This window comes from Lotus japonicus, chromosome 1 (genome assembly GCF_012489685.1).
Source record: "Lotus japonicus ecotype B-129 chromosome 1, LjGifu_v1.2".
Taxonomy (NCBI): Eukaryota; Viridiplantae; Streptophyta; class Magnoliopsida; order Fabales; family Fabaceae; genus Lotus; species Lotus japonicus.
Genome location: NC_080041.1, coordinates 136,391,324 through 136,416,296, shown reverse-complemented (window position 1 = coordinate 136,416,296; position 24,973 = coordinate 136,391,324). Strand labels below are relative to the sequence as shown.

Here is a 24,973-nt window from a genome sequence, read left to right as displayed (position 1 = left end):
ATATGACAAGGCGATTACAAATACTCACAGTCAAGGTTCATTCAATTCTCTCGCAATACAAGGATTCAGCTTACATCATATTCGTTTCCAGGCAAAGAACTGATCCGGAAATTACAACTGGGAAAGTGACATTTCCATGTTCAACTCTACTCTACTCCTTTAAATGGAGTAGTTCGGTGCCAATAAAAACTTGCTCGGGAGACTTGGATACGCACCCCTATACCATTTCTGAGATCTAAATTATGTATATGCCCTTCCAGGGATTACAATTTTTACATATCATATTTTTTATGACATGCCAATCCTTCATAGTTTGTCATCTCTCACTGGCATCAACATACTTTTTTATCTCACCTCTTTAACCCATCCTTAGTATACCTCTCAAACTCACCATGAAAATGTTAGGTTATGAACCGAACTCAAGTATTGCTTTAATAGACGAACAACCTAACCATTGGAACATACTAGAGTATATTAGACCCTATCTTCAACTTCCACTTTATTACTATATAACACTTGTCTTTATTTATAAATTTCTCAATTTTATCATCAAATTTTCACCATTATTCAACTCTAACTCAATCTTTCATGCACTAAAGCAAATGTAAAATCACTACTAACTTTTCCAATGCATACATCTCTCATCTTCCTCCTACTACCACTACAAGATAACATACTATTATTAGAGACCTATAATTTTTTGACGGATTATGGCCTTGTGTAACAAACTCTTTTGAAAAAAAGTTGATGATGGCTTGCAGCTCAGTTGTCGACTTGTCAGCAGATTACCAATGACCATCGGTAACTTACTAGCAGGGCTAAAAACCATTGCATACACTAATAATCAAGGTTCATTCAGTTCTCTCGCACTGTGAGGCTTCAACTTATATCACAGTCCCTTTCTAATAAGAATTGATCAGAGAAATCAAAACTAGGAAGTCAATAATTAATTACCTACTTTAAAAAGTCAATAAAAAATCCAATTAATAATTTATAGTTGTGATAAGTTAAAAAGTTTTTTTTTATAAGCGTGACAAGTTAAAAGTAATTACTTTACAAACAAAATAAGATTTTTTTTTTTATACATCGGAAAATATAGCAAGATTTTTTTTTCTATTCTCTATGCCTGGTATAAAAAAACTAAAAACACTGATGCCGCCAATTTTTTTTCAGAATTGGCGGTTTCCTCAAATTTACAAATTTGAGCCTCCCCCTCCATGAAATTTCCTTTGCTTTCCCTCATCCTCACACACTGTCACTAGTCACTACTCACACCATCTCTTCTTAGTATTTGATTCTAATCTCAAATTTTCTCAGGAAAATTATAATTTCCCAGCATTTTCTCGGAATTCTCCTTCTACATTCTGATTCATCCTCCCCGACAATCGATCCGCACCTATAAACCTAAACGTTCGTATCTCCGGCTTTCTGTTTTGCTTTTCAATTCATTTCCCCCCTTCTACGTCTGATCCCCGAAGGGGAAGAGTTACCCAAATTTTGCTTTCTTTAACTGTTCAATTGGGGTTTTGGCATCAGATTTGTGTGTGTTCTGTTCTGGATTGATTCCGGTGCCGCGACGAATTGTGTGCAGCTGCTTCACCCAGAATTAGGGTTTTGGCGTCTGCTCACAATCACAAGATGATAATCAAGGAGATTCTGGATGCTGAAATGCAGCACCTGAAGAGGGGTAAGCTAGAGGAACAAGAGAACTGTGCCTCTGAGCATTCGCCGATTACGAAGAAGCAGAGGGTGGACGGTGATGAAGATTTCACCAGTGAAGGACAGAATCCGAATCCTATGGAGTTGAATGCTGCTCGTGAAAATGCGCCTCCGTTGTTGCGTTCATCGAGAGGTCGCGCTCGGGTTCTTCCATCCAGGTTCAGGGATTCAGTTATTGATAGTAATAGTTTGCGAGGTGTTGAAATGGGATCTGTGAAGCAGGGAGGGAAGAGGAGTGAATGTGGCTCTGAAAATTCTCTTGCTAACAAGTTTAAGAGCATTAGAACGACGGTTACTGGGGGTCGTTCATTGTTGGTGAAAACGGAGAGTGATAATGGAAATGGAAAAAAGAGGAAGGAAACTTTCAAGCCAGAGGATTTTGCTTTGGGTGATGTGGTTTGGGCAAAATGTGGGAAGCAATATCCTGCATGGCCTGCAGTGGTGATTGATCCCATGTCACAAGCTCCTGAATCGGTTCTCAACTGTTGTGTTCCTGGTGCAACTTGCGTCATGTTCTTTGGTTATTCAAATAACGAAAAGCAAAGGGTAATCTACACCTTTCCTCAGTTTGACTAGTTAATTGTTGTTTGTTTTTGGGAAAATATTTTGTAGACATGAAGAGAGATAAATGAAGAGAAGAAATAGAAGTGATATATTTGATGTATGATACAATGTGATAGAAAGAGAGAGATGCTGAAAAATAGTGGGCTGTTTGGGGGATCTTGATATTGTTTAGGTATCTCAAAAATGGGATTGTTTGTTTTTTGTTTTTACTGTTGAAATCTAATTGAATGATGTTGGTACTGGGCAGGATTATGCATGGGCGAAGCAGGGGATGATATTCCCCTTCTTGGAATTCATGGATAGGTATGTGGTAACCATATTTGTTTCTACAGGAGTCAGGAGTATTTGGCTGGCTGGCACTTACTCATTGAAATTCATATTCATTTAGATTTCAGGGGCAGACCCAATTATTCAAGAGCAAGCCAAGTGAGTTTCAAGCGGCAATGGAGGAGGCAATGCTAGCAGAAGAAGGCATTCTGGACTCACACTTGGAGGGTGCACGGTCCTATGTTGATCAGGAACATCACTGTGAAAACCAGGTATAATATTTATTTCCTCCACTTAAGTGCTGTGTGTAATAATGACTGAGGATGAGAGCATCATCATGATCCGTTTTTTGATGAGAAGATTTATAGTTGTGTTGTGAACTAGTAATATAGATGACAGGCTATACCGCATTAGTCATCTTAGAAGGAAGGGCAAGGACGGACTAGGGAGTGCCTATGACATATGCGCCCTAGCTTAGCTATTACATATTCCTGGTCTCTTAAGTAGTAAATCATTTCTGAACATGTCTCATGGAGTAACATGTAAAATAAAAATGAATCACCAACAACTATAGAATGAAACATCAGAAGTTTAAATTGTGCTTGCTATCATATGATTAAGCTGTCATTTTTTGGGTGGCCCAAAATGCAAAATCAAAGGGACTAATAGTATCATGATTTTTTCAACTGATGTCAATTGCTCCTAAGTCACCTATCATAAATTATATTGGTCCACCTTGGATGGGGTTAAATCACCCTCATAGGTGATTTAGACAATCCCGTTCTAGGATTAAGTTCAAATAAATTATTTTATTAATTTTTTTTGTAAGAATTTTCAAACTTTAACCATTAAATTATATAAAATTATTTTAGTAACCATGCCTATTAATTTTAGACTATAGGGATAATTTTATCATTAATAGTTCATTATATTTTTTAACATATGTTAAATATTAAAATATTTTTTCGAGACAAGTCCAAATAACTCAATTTGTATCAAATTTTGTAATCTATTTAATGAGAATTTGTAATCAAAAGTTATTATAAGTATAATATGTACACAACTCCATAGATAAATTATTATGGCTTGCTTTGGCTCCTTTTTAGCGCAAGCGTTTTGTCTTTAATCCTTTTGAAATCAGTCTGCATGAGAGATGACACTCACAGTAATTCCTACTAAATATTTCCAAAGTCTGGTTGAATCTAGATTTTTATCCAGTCAATAATTTTTGCAGGAGACAACGTCTTGCGCTGGTTGTGGTTTGATGTTGCCGTACAAAAGCATGAAAAAGATTAAGGATTCAAGCTGTGCTCCTCAGTATTATTGTAAACCTTGTGCAAAGGTACAGCAAATGACTTATTTAAGATGTCTTCAATTTCTTGACTGAATGAATTTATTGCTGACATTTAATTTTCGTACTTTTGGTTCTGCTTTAACAGTTACTAAAATCAAAACAATGTTGTGGCATTTGCAAAAAGATTTGGCAGTGGCACCATTCAGATGGTGGAAGTTGGGTGAGATTGGCTGCTACTCCATCAAGTGTCTGCTTGATTTAATTTATATTTAATAAAAGATCAAACTTTTGAGATCTTGTGTGGTTGAACTATTTGATTTAGGTATGCTGTGATGGTTGCAATGTTTGGGTGCATGCGGAGTGTGACAAAATTTCCAGCAAACTTTTCAAGGTATTGTATTAAGATTAACGTGGCGCTATGTATCTTTTTTCTCCTATTTGATTTCCCTTGTTCAAAATAGTACGAAAGATGACTGCTGATTTTTTATACAGGATCTGGAAAATATGGAATACTATTGCCCAGAATGCAGGGGAAAGTTTAATTGTAAATTATCAGCAGCACAAACACCACAAATTAAGTATGGAGCAATTATATATTACTTCCGTTTCCCATTCTTTCAGGGGCATTCAGCATTTTGACTTTATTCTTTTAATCTTATCATGTGATGCATTTTTTTGGAACAGGTCAATGGATAATAGCCAAAAACCTGTGCTACCGGAAAAGCTAGCGGTGGTGTGTAATGGCATGGACGGAGTTTATATTCCAGAGCTTCATTTGTATGCCTTCAACCCTTCTTTTATATTATGGGGTTTGATAACCTAATTTAAATATTTTGATTTACTGTCCTGGGTGCAGAAAAAGTTGTATAATTTATATTCAGAGATCCTCTTCATCCATCTCTTGTGATTCTTTTTTTATTCTCCCTTCCCTTGTTCTTCAGGATCTCATATTGTTGTTATGTCTATACATTTTTTTCCTCACAACGAATGTAGGCATGCATGCATACATACATGCCTACAAATGGTCATTCACAATCATTGATGAAGGATTCCTTGAAAAGTTAGATTCGTAATCCTTATTAAAATTTAAATTCCTTTTTTCCTCATCAAAAAATTACATCTTCTGGAAACTACTCACAATCTAGACTCTAGATTTGTTAACAAATGTGGCTAGGTTCACAAGCAAAACATTTTCTGAACTGATTAAAGAACTTTTGGTGATTTAGCCACTGTGTCATTCCAGAAAAAAAACATATAATTTATTTTTTATCAAATTTTCTTGCAGAGTTATGTGTAAGTGTGGGTCATGTGGTTCAAGGGAGCATACACTCACTGAATGGGAGCGGCATGCAGGTTGCAGAGCCAGAAAATGGAAATATAGTGTGAAAATAGCAAACACAAAGCAACCACTAATAAAATGGGTTTGTATCTGTTCTTGCTATATTAGAGGCGTGGCAATTTTTTCTGTTGGATTATATTTGTCAGTCTGTTTTGAATTATAAACCATGAAGAATGATTATCCTCCCTTAATTTACTTTAATTCTGTTTACAATACTTGAAGTTCCAAACTTCTCCCAATTTTAAGTATGAAGATATAGTTCGATATGTGTGTGCCTCTTTCTCATTTTTTGAACTAACAAAGTAAATTCCTTCAGATCTCAGAACATAATTCTCAACCTGGAAATTTCCTGCAGTTAGATCAGAAACAAGTGCTTTCGTTTTTGCAAGGTAAATGTGTATTATATAAACTCTTAAATACTGAAGCCTTCAGTTCTTTTAATTGTTCAGGTTGTAGGGTACAATGCAGTCTCATGTTTTCTTTTAAATATATATTTGAAAAGGTAAAACTTATTTTACTTTACCTTATTGTCACAGAGAAGTATGAGCCAGTTTATGCAAATTGGACAACAGAAAGATGTGCCATTTGCAGATGGGTTGAAGATTGGGAAGATAACAAAATTATTATCTGTAACAGGTGTTTTTATCATTGTTCATGATCTTTAATCTGAATTATGGATCTATTGTGGATATTTTAAGTTTTGTTTCTGAACTACAGGGCTTTCTACAAAGGATGTAAAGTCAGTTACTTTTTAATTGTTCATTGTGCAGGTGCCAAATTGCAGTCCACCAAGAGTGCTATGGAGCAAGGAATGTTCAAGATTTTACTTCCTGGGTTTGTAGAGTCTGTGAAACTCCTGATGTTGAACGAGAGTGTTGCCTCTGTCCAGTAAAAGGCATGCCATCTACATTTAGCATTTTCTGTAGTCTGACGTATTTACTGTATCACATGCTGTTAAATTCTTTATGGAAGTAGTAATGGATCCAACACCCTAATTCTTCCTTGATAAATGGGCAATTTAATACACATGAGGATTGCCTTGACTTTCTTGGATCATCATCAATTGGCTTGAGTTTGTTGGATCATCAATCTCAATATACCAATCTATGCATGCAAATCAATTTAGCCTATGGTTAAGGAGAATCCTCTTATATGCGTCATACAAATATGACTAAGATTATGTCTGAAGTTCTAACCTTGTCCACTTACTATTGAATATGACCTATTTTTCTCCTGATAATTTTTCCTCCATAGCCAATGCTGTCATCTATTGCTATTTTGCTTTTACAATATGGGGGAAATGATTTGCAGGTGGTGCACTAAAGCCTACTGATGTGGAGATGTTGTGGGTTCACGTGACATGTGCTTGGTTTCGGCCTGAAGTTATTTTCAGAAACCATGAGGCGATGGAACCTGCCTCTGGAATTCTTAAGATTCCTCCCAATTCCTTTTTGAAGGTAAAATATAAGGCTAAGGTTTTCTTGAAAGTTTTTGTCAGGGGGTTTCAGCTACAAGTTTGCAATGTGCTTTCTAGCAGTACCCTAAGGACTAAATTTTGTGCTTGCTTTATTAACTCTGCAGAATACATTGTTTTAGGGCGATATTAAAAAAGTCTAAAAATTGTAATCATACAGTGATAATATTTCACTTTGGTCATTTCATACCCCCACCGTGACGTGACCTTTTTACCCTATCCAAACTCGTTCTTACGAAATTACTTTTCCAAAACGCTTTCCACTTGAATGTAATTCTGTACGTCTGAACATTCCATAAGTTATCTTCCACCTTCAATTCAACAGAGATAGTAACCGTCCTCCCCATGTGTTTTATTCAAATTTGGGCAGTATGATATTGATGAGATTGCTTGTTTATTGTTCGGGAACCTTTTCTCATTTGGTCTGGGTGGGTTAACACTCTCACATTCTTTTTTTTAATGTTTCCTGTATACATTGACTGCAGACTTGTGTAATCTGTAAACAAAGCCATGGTTCCTGTACAAGTTGTTGCAAGTGTGCTACATATTTTCATGTGATGTGCGCGTCAAGAATGGGGTATAGCATGGAAGTAAGTTTGATTGTCCTTCTAATTAATGTGAACTGGTCATTGATCTGAAACTGCTACTTTTTCTTCTTAATTTGCTCTTTCTTGTGGAGGGCAGGGATCATCTAGGTTTCCAATTTAAATATACAGATATCTATGGAAGCTAGCATTTAATTTGAGTACTACCTCTGCTGAGGAAATATGTTAATATTGTTTAAATTTACAGTTAAATTCGACAGAGAAGAATGGGACTCAAAGAATGCTAATATACTGTGCAGTTCACAGGTTTGGGCTCTTGTCATTAAATTATGCTAATGCAATTTCCATTTGTTTTTTAAAAAACGTTTTCAATTTCATTTTAGGGTCCCAAATCCAGATTCTGTACTGGTTGTGCGTACACCCCAAGGGGTATTCTCTCCAAGAACTTCGCTTCAAAATCACAAGGGATGCTTTAGTGGTTCAAGTTTGGTTTCATCAAAGGATATGGAGCTCCTTGAACCTCCAACCTCTGAAAGTTATGATGTTGAGCCTCTATCTGCTGCCAGGTGTCGTGTGTACATAAGGTCTCCCAGTAAGGTGCTTATAAGAGCATACTACTGCAGCCATAATTTTATATTAACTTCTCTAGTCTTCTGTTTTAGAGTCATAGTCCATAGCGGTATTTATGCTGCATAGAATTAGTTAATTACATATTCTAATTTGTTTAGTTTGGTCTCATTCGATACATTTCTCCTATATTGTCAGAAGAGAGATGCAGCAGTAATGCACTTGCTTGGGGGGCCGAACCTTCATTCTTTAAATGCAATAACTCAATTGAACAGCAATAAGGTGATATTCTTATCCTGATGTTTTTGAGTTGTGATTGTACAACACAAATTTTTTATTTTATTTTTTTGTTTGGTCGAGAAAACATATCTTCCTAGTTCTAATCTTGTTTTATGATAGGTTGCTGAAGTGTTTTCTTCTTTCAAGGAACGTCTGCACCATTTACATGTTAGTTAGTTCTCCATTTTCTATGGTTAAATCTTCATTTTAGTATCTTAATTTTTTATTTTTAAATTTAAATCATCTATTGTTTTTGTTTAACCTTTGATGTTTTGGGGTTTCAGAAAACTGAAAACCACAGAGTTTGCTTTGGAAAATCAAGTATTCATGGATGGGGCCTCTTTGCTCGTAGAGATTTGCAAGAAGGAGAAATGGTAACCTATTGTATAAATCTATGATGGTCACTAAAGTGTAAGATAGATACTTGCCTGCAGTTTCATCTGATAGACATACATCCATGGATTTCTTGTCCCTGTATGCAGGTTGTTGAGTATCGTGGTGAGCAGGTAAGGCGTAGTGTTGCTGATCTGAGGGAAGCAAAGTACCATTCAGAAGACAAAGATTGTTATGTGAGTCTTGAAAGTTGTTGTCGATGTCTGTCCTGTCTGCTATACTCCCAGCCAGTCAGCCACTTGCTGTCTGAGTGTCTGCTGACTGCTGCTTCACATTGTGTTTGTATAGTAGAAAATGATATTCATTTGACTGGTAAATCAAATTGCGCAGAGAATCTTTAAAAAATAGTAATTAAGTGTTTTCTATTTTCTCAACTCTCAAGGACTTCAATGGTTTAGATTTAGAAATGCTATCAAATTTAATGATCTCAAGTCATCAATTTTGTAAGGGTGAAAGTGTAATAAAATCAAGTCTATTTTAATCTTTTCTAAAAGTTCAAATTGATTTCATTTTTTCTTTTTCTCTTTTCCCCCTTGAGAGTTGAGATAGCCCAAGCAAGCTAAACTTTCTAGTTGAGGATATGGGGAATTGTGATAGGAACCTTGATAGGCTTGGACCATTTCTGTGGTGCTGGGCTGGGAATTGATATCTATGTCATTTCAAATCCAAATTTAATAGAATTTAAAAAATAAAATCATTTGTCTTTTAATGATTCCAAACACAACCGTGAAACCTATTCTATAATCATGTAGAGTTCTATTATGCTTTATTTGCACTCTTATAAACATGTTAAGGCATGGTTTAGAACTGTTCATGTTTACTGTTAACTTTAGGATTCATTGTGCCTGATCTCAATCCTGTGAAATAAATTATGCAGCTCTTCAAGATTAGCGAGGAAGTGGTAATTGATGCAACAGATAAGGGCAATATTGCACGTTTAATAAACCATTCTGTAAGTTATTTCTGATTAATCTCATATTTGGTTTTTTGGTGGTGCTAGTAGTTTCTTACTTTGTACTTTAGTTGCTCGTTACTCCAAAAATCTACAAAAAAAAGTGTGAAACGTTAATTTTGTATTATATACAATGTATGTTTCTGAAAAAGATAATGATTCAACAATGTGACCTGCTGCAGTGCATGCCAAACTGCTATGCAAGGATTATGTGTTTGGGTGATCATGAGAACCGGATTGTTCTTATTGCCAAGACCAATATTTCTGCTGGTGAAGAACTAATGTATGGCTTGTTAAGTTGTATATTTTTTATGTCTCCTCACATAAGCCATCTTGCACATTGATGTCATATGACAGCATTTTGAAAGGCTTTTCTTTTTCCGGTTTAATAATGAAGATTTTGATCAGTCTAACCATTTTTTGCCCTCTTTTTTAACAGGTATGATTACTTGTTTGATCCGGATGAGCGGGAGGGACGCAAGGTTCCCTGCCACTGCAAAGCCCCTGATTGTAGGAAATTTATGAACTAGGTTGGTTTGACATTGTTTTGCACCTGGGACAGTTGCACTAACCAAATCTTACAGGAAATATATGTCCATTGAGCTTGTATTTTTTTGAAAAAATTGTAGTTAAATTAATTTGTAGATGTGTACACTAATTATACAATTAAAGGAAAATTTGCCAGCTATGAGCTGGAAGCTTTTGTTTTTCACTTGCCAAGTCTTCCAGCATATTCAATTTTATGACTTTGGCTAACAATTTAGGTCATCGGACATATTATGTGCATTTCAGGCTTTGCTAATCGTCTTCAAAGCCTGATATCATTTGACTTTCAGTTTTGCTTCTTAAATTGGATGAATGGGTTTCAAAATACGGATTCATGATTTTCACAAGCTGGTCCCTGTTCCCTTCCCCACCACAGATTTGTTCATCTGAAAATCAATGGACATGTTGATGTTCCTCTTTCACTTGTTCATGTTTTGTCTTGTCATATCTGCCTCAGGTGATTGCCAATATTCTTCATGCGGAGATAATAACATCCTTATTCGTTTCCCCTTCCGATTTCAAGGTCAGCAACAGCCTCATTGTGGCTATCCTGGTTTCAATTTAACTTGTACTGATGATAGCAGAATTGTTCTAATACTCCCTCATACCGGAAACTTGTATGTCCGCAATATCAACTATCTCAGACAGCAGATACAAGTCTATGACCCTGATGATTGCCTTCCTAATCGTCTTCAAAGCCTCAATCTTTCAGGTTCTCCCTTCACTGCCATTCTTCTCCGTAGCTACACCTTCATAAGCTGCCCAACTCAGAACATGGGGTCACAATTCATTCCTGTTGAGTGTCTTAGCAATTCGACACATTTTGTATCAGTTGTTCTTTCAGTGAACTTGACCAATCCATTGCCTGAGTCCTGCAATGTTATTAGAAACCTCTCAGTTCCAGTTGCAAATGTCAGAGATCACCTAAGTGAAGATCTTTGGTTGACATGGTATTCACCTGACTGTAGACAGTGCGAATCACAAGGTGGCATGTGCAGGTTTGAGAGCAGACACAGTGATCAAGTTCTTTGTTTCTATGATCAACAACCGGGTAACTATGTTGTCTTATTTTCCATCTGAATTATCCCATTTGTCAACTCATTTGCAAAATCAGAAACTTGATGATCCAAATTTTTTAAAGGACTAAAAAAAACAAATTTATGACTAATTCATATTTCCAATGGAGTTGCCAATCTCAGGTGGGCCATAACGCATAGATTTGACCTAGCTATAAAAATCAAGTCAATGATTTGATGTCATACTATTTGTTTTTCTTTGTTTGTTTTTGACTTAAAAGTTCATTTACATTGTGGTACTAAATTACTAGCTGTAAATTAATGAAAACCTCGTAAAGTCAGCGATTATGAATTTATGATCCAGTTTCGATGTTGACGTCACTTGCTAAAAAAAACATTGAATAAGTTTCAATGAATGCTCTTTGGTCCGCATCCAAATAAGCTCTAAGTATAACATATTCATTGATCACTGAGTAACTCGTATATTTTCAGGTCGCGAATCACGACATGGTCGAGTTTATAAACTCAGTATATTATCTGCTGTTGGACCAGCTCTGATTTGTGTCATTGTGTTGGCATGCTTTGTGTACTACGGACATAGAAGAGTTATTACATCCAGAACTGTTGTTGCACTATCACTGCAAACTACAGAAGATAATACTAGGATGGGTTTGGACGAGTCTACGATCGAGACATATCAGAAACTTGTATTAGGTGAGAGCAGAAGATTACCAGGACTCAATGACCTGTGTTGCTCTATATGCTTGTCAGAGTACAAAAGCAAAGACACCATTAGATGCATACCTGAATGCACGCACTGTTTCCATGCTCACTGCATAGATGAATGGCTTCGCATGAATGGTACATGCCCACTATGCCGCAACACTCCCTCCCCTTCACATGTTCATGTTGTGTCCAGTACCTCTTAGATTGATTATGAATTTAGTGTATATGTCCACACAATTTAAGTGCAATGTGATGGAACTTACATATATCCTTACTTATAAAAGCAAGTTCTAGTCACGTTATTTATCTTTAAATGCGTGCTGACAACTTTGTATACTATAGTAATAACAGATATCCAAACATAATCTCACTCATTATGTGCTCACAATGCAAAATCTGGGGGAGAAAATCCAGCTGCTCTCATTGTTCGTTAGTCACACTTGCAAAGGTTAAAGATATGTCAGATTTGGGTGATTTGCATGTAAAAAGATTGGGAACTTAGTAATATAATGATTGAATAATACTAACAACTGCCATTGGTAATAGTGATTTATTTATTATGTAAACGCAAAATTGAACTTGTTCATAATGCACGAGTCTTGGGTTATACATTGTTCAGCTTTCCTTTGGCTGCTGGTAATGTTATTGCTATATTAAATACAGCCCACAAACAACAATAAAACGAACAGAAAAAACACACATTAGGCATTATCTGTTCCCCAAGCCAAAATACAATTGACTGCCAAAACAAAAACGCAGGAACAGTTATAAGATGCTCTGTACAGAGAAGGAACTGCTTCGCAAATGATAGATGAGTCTGTTTTTTTCATTTCTTTGCGAGCAGCTTCTTTGGAAGTTTGTCTAGGGGAGTTGATTTTAAAAGAAAAAGCCTGGCAGCGCGCTCCTGCAAAGTACCTCCACATTTTAACCCACGTGACTGTAGTTCAGACTTCAACTTTTCCAAGCCAAGAACCTGTTAAAAACATCAAAATTCAGGATCTATATGAAACAGCACACAACAGAAATCATAAGATAAGTTCTGAAAATATACCTCAAGTTCAGTAGCTGAATTAAAAACATCAAAATTCAGAGGCTCCTCCAAAGCTGGAATACTAGTGCTTGGTGAGCTTTCTTCATTGACTGCTGCTTTATGCTCAAGAGATCCATCAATCTCCATATCATTAGATTTGCCTGCACAAGTCACAGTTTCAGAGGCTTGAATAGCTGTGCCACCAGACTTGTCAGCAACAGATCCATTGCAATCCTGATAACCATTATCTTCAGCATTGATTTCAGACAGCACTGACTCTGGACAGGGCATAGCATTAGCCTCTATCATCTCTTCATTCACCACAGGTTCAGCAGCAACACTCAGCTCGGCCTGAATAGTTCCACCATTCTGTGTTCCAACAGATTCCACTTTGCCCTCTTCCACAACAGTTTCCTTCTCTTCTTCACATCCAATTTCAAATGAGCCGGCACCAGAAGAGTCTTCATCCTGCTTCCCACCAGTTACAGACCCTGGACTATCTTCAGCCTCATTTGAGCCCAACTCATTCTGGCTATTTAACAAAACAGATTTCTCAGTCTCCTCCACATCAGAATCATCACTATCGCTTTCATTCACTTTCCTCTTCCCCATCCTAGTAAATCCACCAACACAAAGATCAATAACAATCCATAGAATACGCAAGAATCTAACAATAAAAATATATCACAAATCCATAAAAAATCAAGTTTCATCATATTATCTACAGTAGCCATTGACACACACACTAACTTTCTTTATTCCCACCTAGGTAAATAAACAACAACAACAACAACAAAAGCCTTATCCCACTCAGTAAGGGCGGCACCTAGTTCAATAAAAACGTGCCAACTTTTTCTTCATTCTGTATCATGTTTTGTTCTACATTTAACATGCATACACTACATATAAAAGATATCTTTTCCCCATTTTCCTAACATGTCTATTGTTTAAAAATCCATGACATTTTATCTCATTTTGCCGCATTTAATAACTATTCCAGAATCACTCAACCAATTACTATAATCATATATCTAACTCCTATTTTCAGTATCACGATTTTCACCAATTACTCAATCAATTGAAGAGCTATTAAAATGTGTATGTAACCTTAAAGTAAACAACAAGTAGCCCTAGTACTGTTCTATACTGTTGCAACCTTTGAAGCAAACATTGTATATCTAATAATAGAGAAATGAAAAAGGAAAACTAGACCACTTACCATATCTTCAACTTCTTGCCATCACGGGGAGGGGAAGCATTGGATGGTGAGGACTTGCGCTTGAGAGAAGACAAAGCTTCCTGAACAGACAAAGCAACCTCTGCAGTGCAGCGTTCAGACTCTTCCCTATACTTAGCAACATACTTGTGGGCCTCGCTATCGACATCACCCTTCTTCCCCTTATTCTTCATCTGCTTCTTCAGAAACTCCTCAGCAACCTTCTCCAGCTTCCTCTCCTCTTCCCCAGCCTTCCAATCCTCCAACCTCTTCTCAGCGTTCACGTGCCTCAGCCTTCTCCCACTCATATCCCTGCAGGCGTCGAAATTGTTGGTCTTCTTCTGCCCAGCCTTCGTCGCCGCCCCACGCAGAAGGGAGCCAAACCCTCCCTTGCCGCCTTTCAGACTCAGCAGCAGCCGCACCGACGGGAACATGTTCCCCTCTTCCGGCGAGCAACATAGCAACGATTTCTCGTCGTTTAGATGGCGGCAACCGGTGACGAGACGCTGGAGCTGGGAGGGAATTCCGGTGAGTTGGAAGAGGCGATCCTTGATGGAAGTGGCGTAGAGGATCGGAGATGGGAATAATAGGGTTAGGGTTTTGCCATCCAAGTGCTTCACGAACAGGTTGTACATCTTCTTGCTATCGTCGGATTCCATGGTGGAGGATTTGGGGGAATTAGGGATTCAGAGAAATCGAGGAGAGAGAGAGAGAGTAATCAGATAGAAGAGTGTTTGATTTTTTGTTCGGTCAACGTTCACTATGGTATAAATCACGGCCCATAGATAAGTGTTTGATTGAATAGGCCCAAACAAAGAGTATTGGGTAACAGCCCAATGAAAAGATAATTGAAATAAATTACATCATCCGCTTCTTAGTATAAGAACTAAATAGAAGGTAAAGGTAGTATATCTTAGTCCTTTTTATAAAAAACCGACTTAAAGTCTGCGGTGCATTATTCATTTTTTAACAAAAAAAAACTCTTATTTAATTGAACTTTCTCTGTCTTTCCATTCACACAAGCATTAATGCAATTGTTTAGTATCAGAGAGAGTATCTTCTGTTATGTTTAAGAATTCAAATTGATTAGTTTTTTTAGTTTTGTTATATTTTTTTTCTTATTCTCATTGGTTTCTACATTCAAACTAATTGTTTTCACCACCCTGGTTGAAACTGCGAGATCAATGAGAAAAAAAACACTTTTTTTTCGATTTCTTTCTTATTATTGGTGATAGTTTCTTTGAATTCCACATATTTGTATAAACAATATAATTAATTATTTATAATTTCCTTTATACTTAAATCTACTCATGTAGATTCTCTCCATGTAATCAGTTTCTACTTAAGTTAGTTTCAAAAAAAGAGTTAGTCAAGTTAGTGAGCATCTGGATTATTATTTCAATTAATGGGTAAAAAAGAGAGATTATTAGTTTATTTCGGTTTTAATATTCTTAAGTGTAAAAAAACCTGCATTTGCATACTTGGTCTGCTTAAGAATAGAGAACTAAACTGTTCAAAAAAAAAAGAATAGAGAACTAGAGAAAATCTTCTATCTTTTTTGTCCTATCTATAATTTTTTTAATTGACATTACATAATTTCATTGTTGAAACACGAGATATAATATTTGGGATACGAGATCTTGATTCGGAAACGAGATAGATGATTTCTATCCCGCAATCCTATGGCTAACATGGCTCATGGTTCATCAATCATGCATTTAGAATGATATTTGTAAAACAAACTTGTAAAGGCATCTTAGTGCTTCCAATAATTTAGCATATATTGAAAGTCATGAAGTTTGCATGCATCTAAGTGAACCAAGCAAACCAAACAACTTCACAGATTTCTCTCTCTCTATATATATCTGGTCCTTAATCAATAGCAGTCAAGTAATTAACCCAAGCTCAACCTATTCTAAAGCCTATTACTTCATTAACAATGAAAATGCCAAGAACAGCAACCATTTTCCTAGCTGGGCTTCTTCCCATTGTGATTCTCCTTTCAATATCTGCAGCTCAGGCTACAATCACGTGTCCCGCGGTTATCCAGGCGGTCACGCCTTGTGCTAGCTTCCTGTTGCAAAACAGCTCCCCCTCTCAGGGATGTTGCGATGGTGTCAAGAAGCTGAGTGGTGAAGCTGGAACACAAGAAGGTAAAACAGCTATATGCCAGTGCTTGAAACAAGGATTGGCCCAGGTTGGGAAATACGATCCCAATCGTGTATCTGAACTTCCCAAAGATTGTGGGGTGCCTCTTACCCTTCCTCCTATTGACCAGAACACTGATTGCACCAAGTAAGCATGTTCTCTTAGGATTTTTCACAGTAGAGGGATTTCCATAGCCTTTTGCATTGAATAGATAAATTTTCACTTACTGTGTCATGTCATATTCGGTAATAAGTGGCTTATTTTATACATGATGGTAATTGTTTCCTTTTTATATTCATGCAGAGTTAACTTTGCGAAGTACAGTTAATCCTGCTTCTAATGTTCACAGAGAAGTGCTGCCACTGGAAACACGACAAGGGAATCTTACATGGAAGTAGAAAACTAAATAAATGTCAACCAGGGATGTATGACTATTAGTGATGCATAAATAAAGATATATGTATGAAACCTCCCTTGCCAACAGAATAAAAGTATATCTATATATTTTTCTCCAAATTTCTATTTTTTTCCTTTTTCCTTTGGTTTCTTTTATTTCTCTTTATTTGGTACTGCTCCATGAAGTAGTTCTCATTAAAAATTGTGAAAGATTGGTTCTTCACTGGGGCTAAGAAAGTAACAGATATCGCTGTTAACTAAGGTAGCTCTAATTAAACTCAAATGCTGGCATCAGTTTAAGGATAAAAACTTTGTAATATAAATAAGGCTAATATAAAATGGATTTTACTTGTGTAATGGAAGCTGCATAGTTTACATGTTCAAAAAATATTATATTTTCAAAGGGAACTCTTGCCAATACATAACACATAGTTATTGAAGGAATTCTTAAGCAACACTCAAGTTACATATATATGCACACAATTGAGTGCTCCTATTTAGTAGTTAGTGAAAGCTGAACTTGCATTAAATAGCTCAAAACTATTGTACCCCTAGTGTTTCTGAGCAGTGAAATCTGGCTCAGCTGGCTTTGGAGGTAACAGAGGTAGCAGTCTCTGTGGCGTTCTGCTTTGTCTGCTATTTTCTCTCAAGTTTCGTAATGCCTTTGCAGCAAACTTTGATGCATATATGGTTGCACCAAGGCTTAGAGTGGATCCATTCTCAATTGCAAGAACACCTTTTAGTTTGTCTTCTTCTTCACGCAATGTCCTCTCAATTTTCTTTTTACAATATCTACGCCAAGCTGCTTGTATGAAACATGTAGCCCAAGTTTTCCATTGTGGGGAATAGAACCTGGAAAAACATATTGTTGAATAAAGTTAGGAAGGATTAAGGAAAACACAGAGACAATTGTCTTCATAAATATTAAGAGGATCTCAACTATTTAATACATATGAAGAGAGAGAGTGCGACAAACACAAAATCTCGACAATGTCATGTGGAGTACCCAACTATATAATCGTAGTATTCTCAAAAGTATGAACCTAAACATTGATGATTTTGATTTTTGAACAATATCTGCAAATTTTACCTACTATCTGGTGCGGTATTGATGCACAAATTGTAGTGATTAGTGTTTTATGGTGAACTTCAGTGGAAAAAAGTACAACAAAAATATCAAGCCTTACCTGAAAGTGTGCTGGAGCTGTTTGCTGTTAAATAGACGTCGAAATTGGGAAGCAACAAACTTCAAGTCATCAGCCATGAGAGCAAAGGCTTCGACTTCTGAAATTGTTTGGACTGTTCTTGTTGAAGTTGGTAGATTTGAGGAGGAATTAGGATCCAAAGCCCATGTTAGAAGCTCCTCTCCACAGAAGTCACCAGCTACTAGATCTAAGGAGTTAAAGAAACCAGTTCTGCCGCCATTTGTTGTCATAGTAGAAACTTTTCCGCGCATTATGAATAGCATCTCATCAACTGGATCTTCCTCGCGAACAATGCAACTCTTCTCTGTAAAAAGGACTGGCTTCAGTCTATCGCACATTGCATCCAACAACTGCTCATCCATTTTTTCAAACAGTGGAACCTAAAGCAAATAGAACATAAAATGTTCATTACACGTGTACAATATAGTAAGGAAAATGATTGGTATACATCCGCGCAGTGCAGACACTCGAATGACGTGTATCTACAATTTGAGTGTCTAAGTGTCATTACCCATATAGCATAGTTGTATAAAGAATAATTAGATGCAGAATAATGACAGTTTATGAATGATACATACTTTTTTAACCAAAGCTAAGCAAAGATGGCGCTTTATGTCCCTTCGGAGATCTTTTGGGAGGTCACGAATTAATGTCTCCTCCTCCACACCCCTATTCTCTTGCCATTTGTACTGTTCATAACTTCTAATTCTTCCCTTCAAGTTCTCAGGTAGCATACGGTGAGACATCCACCGTTCTGCGTCCTGTCTCTTCACTCTCATCTCTTCCACTCTAACAGTAGTAGATTGCAGATATTCCTGCAACAATGTTCATTACAAATTCACAATCAATGAGCTCATTAATAAATAAAATAAGTCTGACGTAGCTGGTTTTCAACCCAAAATTCTCTGGTCAAGTCCAGACCAAGAGTTACCTGCATGTTCCCAATAAGTAATGAGAATAAGACCAATCCAAAGATGGCAATGAAGATTGCAAAGATTATCTCTGGGACATAAGTACTTGTCTTGAGGTCTTGTCCAAGAGAACTGCAAAAAACAACAAATTTTTTTTTTCAATTCTGCCATTCTTTTAGTCAGTCTCATGTTTTAATATATTTCTCTACTTTTTCTTTGAGAAAATATCACAGAAAATAATAACTTCCATTGAAAATTTTCTTTGAGAAGGATATAAAGTTCTATAGTTCATAAAACGTGCATGTTGCATTATAATATGAAGACAAGAGCACACGTGATTTTTCACTAACCTTAAATTCCGCAAACCCCACCAAAAGCAGTAGAAGAACTTCGGAGGAAAATCAGTTGTTGAATCTATCACACGTGATTGTAGAGCTCCGAAATATATTCCAAAGTTGAAGATGTTTTCTTCATTGATTTGATCAGGGTCAATCAATGAGCAAGTACGATTTAGAAGTTGAAAGATAGCTGGATCGCGTGGTTTGCAGCCCAAGTAGGACTCATGAAAGAGCGTAGCATTCTTCATCTCACGACGCCAGCACCGCACCTCTGATTCTACTGAAAGGAGATACCAGAAAGCTCCAACCAACTGATATACCACATGTGCGTGTTTGGATCAGCGTTGTCAAAATTGATTGTAGATATAATTGGTTTTCATAAAATTGATTATGGTAAAGTGAAGTGATGTATTATTTCGATACAATTATGAGAAAAGTGATTTCTGTACGCAAATGTTTGCGAAATCTCATAATTGATCATGTCCACCGTTAAAGCTTTCATTTTTAGCTTCATTCCACTTGACTTTGGAGCTAGAATCAATTGTGTACGGAAACATTCAAACACCGAAAAATTGATTTTGACAGAGGATAGTCAATTCTAACACTTGCAAACGTGGAATCAAACATACTAGTATTTGGGGATCATAAAACTTGGCACAATAATAGAAACATAGATACGTGGATCTAAATATGTAGTAAAAAAACTTACATGGCTTGCTAGCATATACAGAAATAGATTAAAAGCAGCTCCAGCCCATGCTGTCTCTGTCAATATGCCAGAAGTTCTAGTTACTTCTTTGAATAGTGGACGGATCCGCAGAAGCCTCGGAATTAACTGGATTATTATTGTATACTTCAACAAATCCTTTGCTAGAAATGGATATGAGTTTTTCAGGTTTGGAACTACAGCTAAAACAAGCACCTGAAGTTTCAAAACAACAACAAATTATGTCTTTCACATAAAACTGAGCTGAAATATTTTCATGACAAATGCATTCAATTTGGCATCATTGGAAAATATTCTTAAGAGTCAAGAATGAGTTGAAGAGGGAGATACCTGTGGAAGTGGAATAATTGATAGAATGTCAATGATGAAGTGTGAACTTAAGTATCTTTTCATTATGGCCACAGGATCCTCAACCAGCTCACCCCTCCCGAAAACACGAGAAGAAGGAGCAATAAACCCCGTTTGAAACTGAAAGATTATGTGAAGAATGTAGAACAGATCAAAGAAAGTGCGTAGAACACTGGCAGTAATCTGCAATGCTCCATCTAAATCAAGACACTTGTTTTTACCAACAATCACTGGAATGTAAAAGAACAGCGGATCCACAGAAACTGCCATCACACATGTGATTACAAATATTTTATTCCATTTCTGAAGCATTGACCCTTGAGGATCAAGAATATTGCACCCGGAAGTCGGCTTTTTTGTCTTTCCATCACTTAAAGGATGGACAGCAGCGGAATGTCTTCTCAAGCTTTTCACTTTCTCTGTTCCACTCTCGAGTCTTCTTCCAATACTCTTCAAAATAGCACTTACACTCGGTATGCCTTTTCTCTTGTGATATCCATTGTTTACAGAACCTTCCTGCTCCATACTAAAAGATGACTCTGATTTCCAGTCCCCAAACCTGGATTGTGAGAGATATAAACTTAGTTAAGTATGTCAGGTATATACGTTAGCATCAATTAGTTTTTTCAACAATTATAAACATCATAACTAATTGGATATCTATTAACACCATTGCAAATGGACGTTAGTACTCACTTTGAGGCCAAAAGTGAACCAAATTCTTCTTATGTATTGAGATAAAGATCGTTCAACTGGTATCTAAGCAAACACTAAGCAAGTAAGCATAATATTTATCTTATAAATATATGAGTATTACCCCTTTAACTATAGTTGCAGCATTGTAAATTGAATAACCAATTGCAAAATTTGGCAGCAATCTGTCATAGGTCATTGCAGCTTTTAAGACAACTTTGTTAATTTTTCAAAACATGTCAATAAGATGAGCCTTTTCTGAATGGAGGAAGTAAATAACTGAAGCAGAAGCAATGTATTAAATTACAGATAGAGGCAACACGTGACATGTGGTTCTAAGTTTCTGTCCAAAGAGTACAGAAAGAAAAAATTATCAATATGTGTAGCAAAGCAACACCAGGATTGAGGAACCGAACCTCACAAATTTATGCCCCTTTGCATTCATGATCAAACTACTTCTGCATTCAGTGAGAGAACAAGTAAGCTTTGCAGAAAACACTCTACTCAGTGCAACAGAAGACTCAAGCCTGCATCAACTTGGGAACTTGTTTTCGTCCTGAAGTAATAGGAGTGTGAATGTAACTGCAAAAGGATAGGGTCAAGGTCAACGATTTACTTAACTATAAGTAAATGTTAAAGAATAATGTTTCTCATACTATTTATCACAGATAGATAGATGGGTGTAGGGAAGAAACTTCTGTCCTTTTTTATAACATAAATAAATGGGAGCAAAACAAGGGTAAGCGTTAAAAAAGTTGTGAACAGTTAGAAAAGTAAAAGCCATCAACAATATGGATATTTTTAAATTCAATTCAGTTTCCAAAGTCAAGTACGCACCACTCCAACTAACCAAACCACCCTCAACTAGGATCAGCAATGAATTTGTAAATAAACAAAGGACACGCCAATTTTTCAAGAGAGAAGAAGAAGAGGGGAAGGATTATTGGTATGAAAGAACAAATGATAAAGAATAAGATGAATCACAAAGGATAAAAGGTTAGCAGCAACCAAATGATAATCAATCAGAAAGGAACCTCACGTAGGAAAAACTGACATGTAAATTATAAACAAGTATAAGTTAAATCAATCTAAAAGTTTGAACCGTAGGAATAATTTAATCGGATTGTATGACCGAGCCGTCAAAGAACGTCATAGATAATGTACAAGTGAAAATTTTGTACATATATATAATAACCCTAGTTTTCATCTAGGTCACTTACGATCCTACATCATAATTCAACATACTTATCAATTGGGCTTGAGCCCAATAAATACAACTATTATACGTGGTGATTCTCAAACTTATAATTAATCAAATAATTAAATAGACTTTTCGGAAAAATATCAAATTATTCATTCAACCCATTTTATTAAACAAAATCTACCATGAATAGAAGCCCAAACCCAGAAAATTATAACATGAACTTCATCTGTGAAACACGGAACACCAAATTAAACTCACTTCAAATGCAACTATGCAAGGCCTGCCTATACTGTACATTTACATGAGATGACTCTGGTTGGTTTTGGAGAAAACAAGGAAAAGAACAACGTGCAAAAAGTAGAAACACAGTTGAACAAAAGATTGTTGTGGTTTTGTGAAAGAAATTGCAAATATATACAAGAATGAAAAGGAAACGCTAACCTTAGATATGCAGAGTTACATGCGGTGGTGTAGACACAAGTTTGTTGGTGTTGTTTCCTTTGAAGCCTTAATTCACAGTTCAGAGAGATTGATGGCTTTTTGTTGTTGAAGTGTGAGAAATAAAGAGAAAGAGGAAGGAAAGAGGGATGGAAGAAACTGAGACTGAGTCCATGCTGTCAGAAGAGTCAAGTCAGCTCAGCTCATGCAAATAGCAATACGGGACCCAAAAATTTATAGTTGAGTTTAATATCATACTTCCTAAACGTGGAACTCTTGGAAAACTCATATGAGAAATGCAAATTATGGATTATTGAAAATTATCTTTGCTCTTTACCCAGTCGTACTTTCCAGAAATCAAATTAATAAATTATTAAAATTGTGGAAAATACTGTTTGCTATGCTGATGTGGAAATTTTTTTCTTTTCCATTTTGGTTAGCTCCTTATACTTTAATCGAAGTTTTAAAGTCTCATAGTTTAATATTTTTTTCAACAAATCCTTACTATTATAAGTTATTTATAATTAAATCTCAAAGGCTTATAACACCATCATTAATGCAGATATTGAAGTTGAAGAATTTTCTGGGAAAAAATGCAAAAGTAACTTTCTAAATCAATGTACAAATGGGATGTCCCTATTGGGTTTGCTTAGGGGTGTTCATAACCGAACCAATCCAAACAAAACCAACAAACCGATCCAAAAAAAACCGAAATCCAATCAAACCGAAAACCGAACGGACTGTAAATTGAAAAAACCGAAATTATTTATTGGATCGGATCGGATTTCGGATTTGATTTCCAAAACCGAACCAATCCAATCCAAACCGAACATTCACAAATATGTATACTTTTAGTTATACATATATCATTCCATTTACACTTACATAGTATATATTTATTGTATATATATTGATTATATCACACATGCTTATTTATAAAATTACGTTTTAATAAAAAAAGTTCAAGTAATTATTTGAACTATATACATGCATCAAAGTAAACAATTATAATCATAATTTAAAAATATGTTGATTATGTTATAATTTATGAATGTTATATTAATGCTATAAATTTGTATCGTTGTATTTATCATATATTATATATTTTTACGATTTATACAACACAATTTCAAAGTATAAAAAAGTGAAACAAAAACCGAACAATCCAATCCAATCCAAACCGCTATAGATTGGATCGGATTGGTTCGGATTTGAATTTAGTAAAAAATCCATTGGATGACAAAATCATAAAACCGATGAGATCGGATCGAATGATTTTTCTCCTCAAAACCGATGCAATCCAATCCGCGAACACCCCCCTCCACCCACCAATACACTTAGAAGAGCTCTGAGTTAATCACTTTCATTCCTCTGATTAGACCATCCGTAGCACCCATGCAAGAAATAAAATTCGAACAGTGGCAGATCATGGTCCCGACATATCCTTTTATTTTTACCAGTGCTATACTTGACATTGATCACATAATTCTGATTTTTTGCCTCCATATTCTTTCACCTTATTAATCTCGTACTGGAGTAAAATTAATAAGTCATATATCTATGATTTGCAAAGCTGTCTTGCATTTTTTTTAAAAAAACTCTTCAACTTTAATCACTTTATTGATGGAGCTTTTTTTTCTATATCTAACTTTCTTGATTGAAAAATAGTTATAATATTGTCATTGGTAATTAACAAAATACTAAGGGTGTGAAAAAGACCACCAAAGCCAGAAGAATCCTAGATTCTCGAGTGAACATCAATGGTTGCAAATTGCAATGATAATTGGTGTTGCAATATTTGCAAGGATGTCCAAGAAACAAAATACACCATCTATGCATGAGTTGATGGTCCAGATGCTCTGTTGATGTCATGGGACAAAGATTGAATCGAAGATAGCAAACTCCAATGGTTGATAAGCACACCTTTTATGCATCATATAAGCTTCACTCATAGTAAGCTTATCAATTTTCAACTAATATACCACCTAGTTTGATGGATGTTTGGAACAGAAAAGTGAATTATAAAGTAGAATAGACTGGAATTGAATTATATATTGATTGTAGAAGGAGAATTACAGAAGTAAAGATAAGTGTATTGCTAGAGAAAACTCTAACAACCCCAAAGGAGCTCTAATGGCTACCTCCCTAAGAAAGATACCTCTTTCTCTCTCTATAACAGAAATGTAGTCAAGAGTGCGTTCTCACACCACACCTCATCATACTATATACTAACTTACTAACTAATTCCTTCTTTCCTCATGTGGTTTTGGACACCTCAGCACCCTTCCCTCTCTTCCTCTCATAAACTTTCCATATCTTGGGCTTACCTAAGCCCATTCCCCATTTAGCATTCGAGTCTCTATCAACTCCCTCCCCCTTAGAAACAGCCTTGTCCTCAAGGCAGAAGTTTGGGAATTGGCCTGCTAGGACTTCATTGTCTTCCCATGTAACATCATCCACAGAACTGTTTTGCCACTTGACCAAACTCTGTGGAACCTCTCTGTCTCCTTGTCTGATGCTTCTCGTGCCTAAGATTACTTCAGGATAAATGTCAGTAGCTTCTCCTACTTCCAATTCTGTTGGTAACTCTCCCTGAACTTGAGAACTTCCTATGGCCTTCTTTAAAAGAGACACATGG

The 24,973-nt window shown here is 36.2% G+C and overlaps 5 protein-coding genes across 7 annotated transcripts; 3 read left to right on the top strand and 2 right to left on the bottom strand.

The window, feature by feature from the left end:
• The first annotated feature begins 1,215 nt into the window (after positions 1-1,215).
• Positions 1,216-10,720, top strand: LOC130731391 (histone-lysine N-methyltransferase ATX3-like). 2 transcript variants are annotated; one of them, XR_009016664.1, is made up of 25 exons: positions 1,216-2,265; positions 2,531-2,586; positions 2,672-2,822; positions 3,785-3,892; positions 3,990-4,064; positions 4,167-4,235; positions 4,337-4,422; positions 4,529-4,621; positions 5,130-5,265; positions 5,500-5,572; positions 5,720-5,819; positions 5,954-6,078; positions 6,495-6,640; positions 7,143-7,247; positions 7,450-7,508; positions 7,586-7,799; positions 7,968-8,051; positions 8,169-8,216; positions 8,333-8,422; positions 8,531-8,617; positions 9,319-9,393; positions 9,576-9,676; positions 9,833-9,923; positions 10,397-10,462; positions 10,584-10,720. XR_009016664.1 is itself a non-coding variant. In XM_057583676.1 (24 exons), the coding sequence occupies exons 1-23, from the start codon at positions 1,639-1,641 to the stop codon at positions 9,921-9,923; spliced, it is 2,799 nt and encodes a 932-aa protein (XP_057439659.1). In that variant the 5' UTR covers positions 1,216-1,638; the 3' UTR covers positions 10,397-10,535. The 2 variants fall into 2 exon arrangements, 1 of the variants encoding a protein (XP_057439659.1); XM_057583676.1 differs by lacking the exon at positions 10,584-10,720 and having other exon boundaries at positions 10,397-10,535.
• LOC130731393 (putative RING-H2 finger protein ATL21A) lies at positions 9,921-12,112 on the top strand. The gene is made up of 2 exons (XM_057583679.1): positions 9,921-10,990; positions 11,448-12,112. Exons 1-2 carry the CDS (start codon positions 10,336-10,338, stop codon positions 11,882-11,884), a joined length of 1,092 nt encoding a protein of 363 aa, XP_057439662.1. The 5' UTR covers positions 9,921-10,335; the 3' UTR covers positions 11,885-12,112.
• Positions 12,113-12,217: 105 nt separating this feature from the next.
• Positions 12,218-14,672, bottom strand: LOC130731392 (uncharacterized). The gene is made up of 3 exons (XM_057583678.1): positions 13,931-14,672; positions 12,733-13,324; positions 12,218-12,654 (listed from the first exon to the last, which is right to left on the bottom strand). Exons 1-3 carry the CDS (start codon positions 14,584-14,586, stop codon positions 12,508-12,510), a joined length of 1,395 nt encoding a protein of 464 aa, XP_057439661.1. The 5' UTR covers positions 14,587-14,672; the 3' UTR covers positions 12,218-12,507.
• A 1,092-nt stretch (positions 14,673-15,764) lies between these two features.
• On the top strand, positions 15,765-16,679 carry LOC130731390 (non-specific lipid-transfer protein Cw18-like). The gene is made up of 2 exons (XM_057583675.1): positions 15,765-16,222; positions 16,379-16,679. Exons 1-2 carry the CDS (start codon positions 15,867-15,869, stop codon positions 16,401-16,403), a joined length of 381 nt encoding a protein of 126 aa, XP_057439658.1. The 5' UTR covers positions 15,765-15,866; the 3' UTR covers positions 16,404-16,679.
• A 169-nt stretch (positions 16,680-16,848) lies between these two features.
• Positions 16,849-22,588, bottom strand: LOC130731388 (cyclic nucleotide-gated ion channel 1-like). Of its 2 annotated transcripts, none has more exons than XM_057583673.1 (9): positions 22,339-22,588; positions 21,110-21,275; positions 19,983-20,559; positions 19,635-19,847; positions 18,938-19,236; positions 18,608-18,719; positions 18,255-18,491; positions 17,659-18,056; positions 16,849-17,323 (listed from the first exon to the last, which is right to left on the bottom strand). In XM_057583673.1, the coding sequence occupies exons 2-9, from the start codon at positions 21,136-21,138 to the stop codon at positions 17,023-17,025; spliced, it is 2,166 nt and encodes a 721-aa protein (XP_057439656.1). In that variant the 5' UTR covers positions 21,139-21,275; positions 22,339-22,588; the 3' UTR covers positions 16,849-17,022. The 2 variants fall into 2 exon arrangements, with proteins under 2 accessions (XP_057439656.1, XP_057439657.1); XM_057583674.1 differs by lacking the exon at positions 22,339-22,588 and adding an exon at positions 21,531-21,682.
• Between the last annotated feature and the right edge of the window lie 2,385 nt (positions 22,589-24,973).

Excerpts from the sequence above, each read along its gene's own strand:
- LOC130731390 (XM_057583675.1), top strand. The coding sequence starts at position 15,867 with ATGAAAATGCCAAGAACAGCAACCATTTTCCTAGCTGGGCTTCTTCCC. Across the intron at positions 16,223-16,378 it reads CAGAACACTGATTGCACCAA|AGTTAACTTTGCGAAGTACA; the intron begins GTAAGCATGTTC and ends ATATTCATGCAG.
- LOC130731393 (XM_057583679.1), top strand. The coding sequence starts at position 10,336 with ATGGACATGTTGATGTTCCTCTTTCACTTGTTCATGTTTTGTCTTGTC. Across the intron at positions 10,991-11,447 it reads TTTCTATGATCAACAACCGG|GTCGCGAATCACGACATGGT; the intron begins GTAACTATGTTG and ends GTATATTTTCAG.
- LOC130731391 (XM_057583676.1), top strand. The coding sequence starts at position 1,639 with ATGATAATCAAGGAGATTCTGGATGCTGAAATGCAGCACCTGAAGAGG. Across the intron at positions 4,423-4,528 it reads GCACAAACACCACAAATTAA|GTCAATGGATAATAGCCAAA; the intron begins GTATGGAGCAAT and ends TTTTTGGAACAG. Across the intron at positions 8,217-8,332 it reads AACGTCTGCACCATTTACAT|AAAACTGAAAACCACAGAGT; the intron begins GTTAGTTAGTTC and ends TTGGGGTTTCAG.
- LOC130731392 (XM_057583678.1), bottom strand. The coding sequence starts at position 14,586 with ATGGAATCCGACGATAGCAAGAAGATGTACAACCTGTTCGTGAAGCAC. Across the intron at positions 13,325-13,930 it reads GGCAAGAAGTTGAAGATATG|GATGGGGAAGAGGAAAGTGA; the intron begins GTAAGTGGTCTA and ends TGGATTTACTAG. Across the intron at positions 12,655-12,732 it reads ATTCAGCTACTGAACTTGAG|GTTCTTGGCTTGGAAAAGTT; the intron begins GTATATTTTCAG and ends TGTTTTTAACAG.
- LOC130731388 (XM_057583673.1), bottom strand. The coding sequence starts at position 21,138 with ATGAATGCAAAGGGGCATAAATTTGTGAG. Across the intron at positions 19,848-19,982 it reads CAATTATTCCACTTCCACAG|GTGCTTGTTTTAGCTGTAGT; the intron begins GTATCTCCCTCT and ends TTGAAACTTCAG. Across the intron at positions 19,237-19,634 it reads TGTATATGCTAGCAAGCCAT|TTGGTTGGAGCTTTCTGGTA; the intron begins GTAAGTTTTTTT and ends GTGGTATATCAG.